The 9,676-nt window shown below is 42.7% G+C and overlaps 1 protein-coding gene and 1 pseudogene across 5 annotated transcripts in view; one reads left to right on the plus strand and one right to left on the minus strand.

Annotated features, from left to right (window-relative positions):
- The window catches only part of ACAP2 (ArfGAP with coiled-coil, ankyrin repeat and PH domains 2), a 158,481-nt gene extending 149,024 nt beyond the window's left edge, over window positions 1-9,457 (minus strand). For 2 of the 5 annotated variants that reach the window (XM_032629593.1, XM_032629590.1), the window contains exon 1: window positions 8,665-9,457. In XM_032629593.1, coding sequence (XP_032485484.1) covers window positions 8,665-8,717 — 53 coding nt within the window. In that variant the 5' untranslated portion in view covers window positions 8,718-9,457. The remainder of the gene's footprint in view (window positions 1-8,664) is intronic. The other 3 variants (XM_032629589.1, XM_032629592.1, XM_032629591.1) reach the window with 2 other exon arrangements.
- LOC116752768 lies at window positions 5,236-5,743 on the plus strand (annotated as a pseudogene).
- Window positions 9,458-9,676: the final 219 nt, after the last annotated feature.

Genomic DNA, 9,676 nt, shown 5'->3' on the forward strand with positions numbered 1-9,676 from the left:
AAAAATTTGCATACAAATGTATATAGCAGCTTTATTCATAATTGCCAAAACTTGGAAGCAACCAAGATGTCCTCTGGTAGGTGAATGAATAAATAAACTGTGGTATATTCTGACAATGATCTTGTATCCTGCGGCCTTGTTGAACTTATTAGTTCTGACTTTTGTGCATTCCTAAAGATTTTCTATGTACTAGATACAGTCAGCCCTCCATATCCTTGGATGCAGACCCTGCAGATAAAGAGGGTTGACTATACTACACCATTTTATGCAAGGAACTTGAGTATTCACATTTTTTTTTTTTTTTTTTGCAGTACGCGGGCCTCTCACTGTTGTAGCCTCTCCAGTTGCGGAGCACAGGCCCTGGACGCACAGGCCCAGTGGCCATGGCTCACGGGCCCAGTCGCTCCACAGCGTGTGGGATCCTCCTGGACTGGGGCACGAATCCGCGTCCCCTGCATCGGCAGGCGGACTCTCAACCACTGCACCACCAGGGAAGCCCAAGTATTCACATATTTTGATGTCCACGGGGGTCCTGGAAACAATTCCCATGGATACCAAGAGACAACTGTATATAATCTAAAAGTAGAGATGGATTTACTACTTCTTTTCTTATATGTATGCCTTTATTTTTCTTTCTTGCCTAATTGCTCTGGCTACAACCTCCACTACACTGCTAAACAGAAGTGGGAAGAACAGACTTCCTCTTGATCTTGGAGAAAAACTTTGTCTTTCACCATTAAGTATGATGTTAGCTGAGAGTGTTTTATACATGTCCTTTATCAGGTTGAGGAATTTTTCTATTCCTAGTTTATTGAGTATTTTCTTTTTTCTAATCTTTGAATTTTATTTATTTTTTTATACAGCAGGTTCTTATTAGTCATCAATTTTATACACATCAGTGTATACATGTCAATCCCAATCACCCAGTTCATCACTACTATTTTCATCATGAAAGTGGGCTGGATTTAGTCAAATGCTCTCTCTGTACCAAGATGATTATGTGGTTTGCATCATTTGTTCTATTAATACAGTTTACTACATTGACTGATTTTTGTACTCCTGGGATAAATCCCACTTGGTCATGGTGTACAATCCTTTCTATATATTGCTATATTTGGTTTGCTAATATTTTGTTGAGGATTTTAATACCTGTATTCATAACAGATATTGGTGTGTAATTTTCTTGTGATATCTTTGGCTTTGGTAGCAGGGTGATACTGGCCTCATAAATCAGTTGGGAAGCGACACTTCCTTCCTACTCTTTCTTCGAAGAGTTTATGAAGGACTGTTGTTAATTCATCTTTAAATATTTGATAGAATTCATCAGTGAAGCCATTTTGGCCTGGGGTTTTCTTTTATTTTTTCTTTTGGGCGGCATTGGGTCTTCTTGCTGTGCATGGGCTTTTTCTAGTTGTGGCAAGCAGGGGCTACTCCTGGTTGCAGTGCATGGGCTTCTCACTGTGGTGGCTTCTCTTGTTGCGGAGCACAGGCTCTAGACATGCAGGCTTCAGTATTTGCAGCACGTGCGCTCTAGAACACAGGCTCAGTAGTTGTAGCGCATGGGCTTAGTTGCTCCGCGGCATGTGGGATCTTCCCAGACTAGGGATCGAAACCGTGTTCCCTGCACTGGCAGGCGGATTCTTAACCACTCTGCCACCAGGGAAGTCCCTGGGCTTTTCTTTCCAGGAAGCTTTTTGATTACTAATTCAATCTCATGTCTATTCAAATTTTCTATTTCTTCTTGAGCCATTTTCAGTAGTTTGTGTCTTTCTAGGAATATATCCATTTCATCTAGCTTAACTAATTTATTGTCTGAGTATTCTTCATAGTATTGTCTCATAATCCCTCTTATTTTTGTAAGACAGCAATGATGTCCCCTCTTTCTGTCCTGAATCTAGAAATTTGAGTCTTCTCCTTTTTTTTCCTTTGTCTAGCTAAAGGCTTGTCAGCTTTGCTGATCCTTATGAATAACCAACTTCTGGTTTCACTGATTTTCTCTAGTTGTTGTACTAGTCTCCATTTTCATTTATTTCTGCTCTAGTCTTTTTTATTTCCTCCCTTTCCCTGCTTTGACATTAGTTTGCTATTCTTTTTGTAGTTTCTTAAGATGGAAGGTTAAATCACTGATTTGAGATCTTTCTTCTTTTTAATATAGGTGTTTGTAGGTATAAATTTCACTCTAAGCACTGCTTTAGCTGCATTCCATAAGTTTAGTATGTTGTATTTTTGTTTCCATTTGTCTGAAAGTATTTCCTTATTTCCTTGTGATTTCCTCTTTGATCCACTAGTTATTTAGGAATGTGTTGCTTAATTTTCGAGTATTTATAAATTTTTCAGATTTCTTTCTGTTACTGATTTCTAATTTCATTCCATTGTGGCCAAAGAACGTATTTTTCATGATTTCAATCCTTCTGAATTTACTGAAGCTTGTTTAATGCCTTAATATACAGTCCGTGCTAGAAAATGTATTCATGTGAACTGGAGAAAAATATGAATTCTGCTATTGCTGCATGAAGTGTTCTATAGATATCTATTAAATATTTTTTTGGTTTATAGTGTTATTCACATCTTCTATTTCCTTGTTGACCATCTGGCTAGTTGTTCTACCCATTATTGAAAGTATTTATGTCTCTATTATTGTTGGATTTTCTATTTCTCCCTTCAATTCTGTCAATTTTTGCCTCATGTATTTTGAGGCTATACTAAGTGCATATGTTTATAAGTATATGTCTTCCTGATGGATTGACTTTTATCATTAAAAAACGTCCTTTATCTTTAGTAATTTTTGTCATAAAGTCTATTTTATCTGATATTAGTATAGCCAGTCCAGCTCTCTTTTGGGTACTGCTTGCACTGTTTATCTTTTTCTATCCCTTTACTTTCAATCTATTTGTATCTTTGAATCTAAAGTATTTCTCTAATAAACAGCATGTAGTTGGATCATCATTGAAATTTTACATAATAAAAAGTTTTAAATAAATAAGGCCAAAATACATAGAAAGATGTAACCTCTTCTGAAATTGAAGAAGCTATTATATAGACAAAATATTCAAGAACAGCCATTAAATTTTTGGAAAAAACAGTAACAAAGGAAAACTTGTCCCACTGGATATCATAACAGACTATAAAATTTTACAACTAATATATTAACAATATTTGCAAGAGAACAAAAAATTACATTCGTAGAAAAGAGTAGAATCCAGAAAAAGACACACGTTCGTATACATATATGTATATGCACGTATGTGTATAATTTTAAATCAATGGGGAAAGGATGGATTATTCAATAAAAGGTATTAGGACAAGGGCTTCCATTAGGAAGAAAATAAAATAGGATTATCTCCCACACTCAAAACTAAATCCAGCTGCATTACATGAAACTAAAAATTGCTAAAAATAGAAAATATCCTAAAATAATGGGAATGGGAACACTTTTCTAGGGAATACATGAATGCCAATTTTTAAACTTCTGTATTATAAAAGACACCATACACACACTTAATGCAAATTTAATTAATGCAATAAAGCCTGTGGCTCAAGAGATGGAGTAAAAGAGTGAATTCACTTCCAAGTCCACCACTTGAAAGTCCACCATTAAGAAGTCAGTTTGGGCTTCCCTGGTGGCGCAGTGGTTAAGAATCCGCCTGCCAATGCAGGGGACACGGGTTCAAGCCCTGGGCTGGGAAGATCCCACATGCCGCAGAACAACTAAGCCCGTGTGCCACAACTACTGAGCCTGCGTGCCTAGAGCCCATGCTCCGCAACAAGATAAGCCATCACAATGAGAAGCCTGCACACTGCAACGAAGAGTAGCCCCCGCTCTCCGCAACCGTAGAAAGCCTGTACACAGCAACAAAGATCCAACGCAGTCAAAAATAAAATAAATAAAATTTAAAAAAAAAAAAGTCAGTTTAACTTCTCAAAATATCCAGTTTGGTAATTTTTAAACATTTTAAAAACAAAGATAGTAATTCCTACATCGTAATATATTTTAGTATTAAAAGAGATGGTAGCTATAAAAGCATCTAGTATAAGGTCTGGTATGTTATAAAAGCTTGTTCTTCCTTATTTCAACTTATGCTGGTACTACATTAAATGAGGAATTAGAAGCTGCAATGAGGAGTAGCTGGGTTCCCGTATTTTGGTTCATGATAAAACTATTGATACTTTATAATGCCATTCTACCGCTTCTGAAATAAAAACACATTTTGCTTCATCTCTTGCCCACTGTATTTTCCATGTATATAAAGTACCAATTGTTAAGAGTGTATACCGGTTCTAAATATGGAAGGTAAAGAGGCAAACCAGCCAGGATTGGCACCAGCTTAAGAGCAAAACATTATATGTATGTGTGTGCACGTGCACACACTTATGTGTGCATTTATTTATTTATTTATTCCAATGTCTTTCAACCATTAAAACCTTTCACCCTAAAACATCTTTTTAAGATTTTTATCCTAAGTTGCTGAACAAGGATCATATCTGAAATAGAATCAAACAAAAAACCTTCAGAACAGTGCAAAATAAACATTGTTAAGGATAAAAAATAAATGTACTAGATAAAGACTCAATATTTTTATATTTGAGGAATGAATTAGAGCAAAAATCTTCCACAAGTCAAAAAGCACTTGGGACTTCCCTGGTGGTCCAGTGGTACAGAATCTGCCTTCCAAGGCAGGGAACTCCGGTTCCATCCCACACGCCCCGGGACAACTAAGCCCGCCAACTGCTGAGCTCGCGTGCCTCAATGAGAGAGCCCGTGTGCTGCAAACTACAGAGTCCACGCGCTTGGGAACCCACGCGCCACAGCTACAGAGCACGCGAGCCCTGGAGCCCACGTGCCACAGCTAGAGAGAGAAAACCCGCACGCCACAACTAGAGAGAAGCTGGTGCACCGCAAGGAAGAGCCTGCACGCCACAACAAAAGGTCCCACGTGCCACAACTAAGACCCAAAGCAGCCAAAATATAAATAATTTTTTTTTTTTTTTAAATGCACTAGCGGGGGCTTCCCTGGTGGCGCAGTGGTTGAGAGTCTGCCTGCCGATGCAGGGGACACGGGTTCGTGTCCCAGTCCGGGAAGATCCCACATGCCGCAGAGCGGCTGGGCCCGTGAGCCATGGCCACTGAGCCTGCGCGTCCGGAGGCTGTGCTCCGCAACGGGAGAGGCCACAACAGTGAGAGGCCCGCGTACCGCAAAAAAAATAAAAATAAAAATAAAAAAGCACTAGCGGAACTGCCATCTTCCAGTAATTCGCCAAAATGACCAACACGAAGGGAAAGAGGAGGGGCACCCACTACATGTTCTCTAGGCCTTTTAGAAAACATGGAGTTGTTCCTTTGGCCACATACATGCGAATCTACAAGAAAGGTGATATTGTAGATATCAAGGGAATGGGCACTGTTCAAAAAGGAATGCCCCACAAATGTTACCATGGCAAAACTGGGAGAGTCTACAATGTTACCCAGCATGCTGTTGGCATCATTGTAAACAAACAAGTTAAGGGCAAGATTCTCACCAAGAGAATTAACGTGCGTATCGAGCATATTAAGCATTCTAAGAGCCGAGATAGCTTCCTGAAACGGGTGAAGGAAAATGATCATTAAAAGAAGGAAGCCAAAGAGAAAGGTAATTGGGTTCAACTGAAGCACCAGCCTGCTCCACCCAGAGAAGCACACTTCGTGAGAACCAACACAAAAAAGCCTGAACTGTTGGAGCCCATTCCCTATGAATTCATGGCATGATGGATGTAAAGAAAATAAAAGACCTGGACTGTTAAAAAAAAAAAAAAAAAAAAAAAAAAGCACTAATTCAACTTTTTGTTTCAAACAAAATTTCACTTCCTGAGTGAACCATATGCTTATATAAAGGAAAAAACACAATTTTTATAAAAATTATATAAATTTACAGTTTAGGGCCCAAACAAGTTCAAACTTCTTCAACAAATGTTGGTCAAAATGGATAATTCCCACTTCAGAAATGTACACTTAGATGCATTCACTTTCCTGCAGATTTTAAATGAACAAGATTTTGACCTTTAGACTGGTTTTTTAAAAACTAAGAAGGGAACCCAAAATTACACAATGAAATGTGCCTTCCAATCTAAAAACAAAACAAAATGTTCACAGGAATGTAAAAGTAACCACTGACTATTCAAATTACTAAAAACAATGTTGCAACTGCAACATCCTTCTCTCCCTATTTCAACCAGTCTTCCTGTTTCCTTACCAATTTAATAGGAAAATTAATGTCTGAAGCTTGAACACTGATGAAATTTTTCTTCAGCAAGAGCTGCCATTTACATTGATTCTACAACATTCAAGGCAGTTATGTCCACATACCAGACTTAAACGCCACAAGATTCATTTGTGAAGGATAATAAAAATAGGAATTAGATTTCAAGCAGCACAATAGATCAGGACACTACAAGGAATAAATAGTACAGCTGCCTTGCTCTCAAAAAAACAAGCCCAGCCGCCACAAATCTTCTCTTTTGATACAAACACTTCAATATATCACTCATAAAGTGCACAATGCTTTCAAAAGTTTCACTTATACATAAGGCATGTGAATAAAAAGACTTCTGAAACATTATTTTCAAATGCTATAGAAACCTACACAGTAATGGGATTATAGGAAAACTGTAAAAATCAGAAGTGTGAACGATGAGACTTTTATTTCCTGGCATTCTTGCCTCTATTGCAAATTTAATCTAGTCTCACAAATGTATACAAGATATTAGAGTTCTCTGAATCTTGGTTTGTCTTCCCAATTTGCAGCCAACAGCAACTGGAATACCGGAAACAACTCTAGAAAATCCCTAACATCCTAATTAATACAGAATAGAAATTACATTCAAGTCTAACAAACGTTCACTATAATATTCCATATGACTTAATCAGTATCTTTTCCTCTTATTTTATATTCAATGATTCTTTTATTTTAAAAACAAAGACAGCACATGGTTTGTGACCAACACCAGGGATTAGAAGCATTTCCAAATCACTTCTCTCAACTTCTTTTTTTTAATGAAATTTAAACTGTGAAACAAACTGAGCACAAAGCCACATTCTCTAGGTAAAAAGTGCCGTGATTACCTCGTTACCCAGTAATATTAACAACAATTTCACCAAAAAAGTAGAACTTTTTAAGGTACACTTTAAAAATTACTTCCTTTGCCACACAGTCCTGGAATCTAACTTGCAAAGCTGTCCTAAACAATCCATTTGTATCTCCTCTGAGTCCATCAAATCACGCACAATATAAGTTTTAAAAACTAATACCAACAACAACAATCAAATCAGGTGTACGTTTTTACAAGCAATAGCCCAAAGCTCCAAATAAAATTAACACCAAAAAACAAACAAAAAAAAATCAAAGGACATTCTCTTAGAAGTAGGAGTTCCTTAGTTTTACAATAGTTTTCTTTGCTTTTCACTGAAAAGAAAATGGCAAATGAAATTAACAGTGATAACGATGAGAACAGTTAGTTCCCAGGCAGCGGATGCAGGAATTTACAACCCAGGCTTGGCCTAGAGATCAGCGGGCACACACACATCAATGCTCAGGGGACGCTTTCAAGACATGTCACTATCTAACGGAGGTTCTAAAGGCCTTATTTTTAAGGCCTAAGGACAGCCCTATAAATGCACTGTAAAACACAACCTAGCAAAACTCCATTCTCCAAAACAATTCAAGAGTTTCCTACGATGCCCGAAACCGAAAGAGTCTGTGCTCTGGACACCCTCAGGACTGCCGCCTCTCTCAAGGCAAGGTGGCCAGCCCATGTGAATCGGAGCGCCACCACGTCAGTTTATGTGACAGATCCACTGGGAACATCCGACGGTGATGGGGGCCCTCCCGGGCCGACGCTGCTGGAAGAGGAACAGAAATGCCATCTTCAGGGCCCTCCTACTTCCGTTCTCAAAACTGAAATGCACTGTTTCTCCTAGTCCTCCCCCCTCAGCCCGGTACCTCTCGACAGCGGTACCCCTCCAAAGAGCTTAGGTGTAAAGAAAAACCTATAGTCTCGGACCAAGGTGGACAGAATGCTGTTGGTCAAAGGACTCCCACCCCCGACTCCCGTGCAAAATCAACCGCCAGCGCCTTCCGAGGAGACCCCCCCTGGCAGGGGACACGCCAGCAGCATAAATCGACATCCCAGTTCGCCCCCCACTCCTTCACCCTCGGGGTAAAAGGAACTAAGTGAACTGCAGGAGGGTGCCCTGCAAGCTCCCTCAAAGAGGGGCTGGGGTGGGGGTGGAAACGAAGAAGCAGCGGAAGGAAGGGGAAAGGACGAGCGGCAAGAGGAAGGGGACGAGAGCGCGCACCGCAAAGGACACGAGTCTTCGGGGACGCGGCTGCATCCCAGCTCCCCGGAGCTGGTGCGCCCCGCCTCTCGGGCGCTCCGCCCCGGGCAGAGAGCAAGGAAGGGGGATAAGGAGGCAACATCCCCCTCTGGCTCAGCCTCGCCCCTCACGAAGGGCTAGTCGGGGCTGTCGTGCCCTCTCCGGGTCGGGAGCGACGGCATCCGCAGCCTGCCCCGTCGGAGGGCGCGGGCTACGGGGCCTCCCGCGCGTTCCGCGGTCTGCCTTTCACGCCCCCACCGCCGGAGGAGGCACCTCCGGGTGACGCCGGCCCGGCGCCAGGCGGCCGCGTCGGCTACCTGAAGCGGGGCGAGTCCTTCAGACACTCCTCGAAATCCACCGTCATCTTCATCCTGCCTCCGCCTCGTCTCGCAAGCGGCGCTGGAAGAGCCGAGGGAGCCGCGGGAGCGGCTGCGCTGGGGACCCAGACGGCTACGGCTGGCGCACGGCCGCGACTAGCGCTGCGCAGAGCTGCGGAGGGCGTCTCGCCCGCTGGTCATAGCAGCCGCGAAGACAGCGGCGGCAGCGACGGCTAGTCAGGCCCCAGTCCTGCCCCTCTTCCTCCCGCCCCCAACAGAGGACCGACCTCAGGGAAACGACCCGGAGTGACAGCCCCAACCAGCCAGCCACGAACACGACGGCCACTGGGAGGAGCTTCCGGTAGCACCGCCTGCGGGCGCTCGGGCAACGCGCCTGAGCGACGGTAGCGGAAGCCAGTGAGCGGCGCGACCGTGGGAGCCTCGTTGCCAAATGCGTCCCAAGGGCCAACCAGGATGCGCGGGCGTCGTTAGGCGGGACGAACCGGTTGCTGGGAGGCCGGCAGCTGAGGCTCCTTGGGAAGGAAGTCACGTGGCTGCGCGCCGCGCTTCCCCCGGAGCCCCCGCCTCTTCTCCTGCTTCTCCAGCCCCGCCCTGCTGAGCTGCCAACAAGGAGGAGCCGCCGCCTGCAGGTCTGAGGAAGGAGAGTTGCTTTTCAAGGCAGCTTTGGCAGAAGTCTGAAAAGGGTAAAAGAGTAGAGATTATAAAAGGAAGAGATGGTCTAAGCCACCACTTCCTTTCAGTTTAGAGAAACCGAGGCCAGGAGAGGAGCGAGGGTAACTTTAATGATAAAATCCGTCTTTCACTTACCGGCTTCATCACGTAATAATTTGAAAGTATCTCCCATGTATTGATATATATTTTCATATAAGCAGAGACTACTTTCAGAAGGAGCTGGCATTTGGGGTGGGCATGGAAAGATCAGAAGGATTTAGACAGATGGGGGAGGCAGGGCGTTTTGTGTGGAGGAACCGTTCTCAAAACCACAGAAAAC

Source organism: Phocoena sinus, chromosome 4, assembly GCF_008692025.1.
Source record: "Phocoena sinus isolate mPhoSin1 chromosome 4, mPhoSin1.pri, whole genome shotgun sequence".
Taxonomy (NCBI): domain Eukaryota; kingdom Metazoa; phylum Chordata; class Mammalia; order Artiodactyla; family Phocoenidae; genus Phocoena; species Phocoena sinus.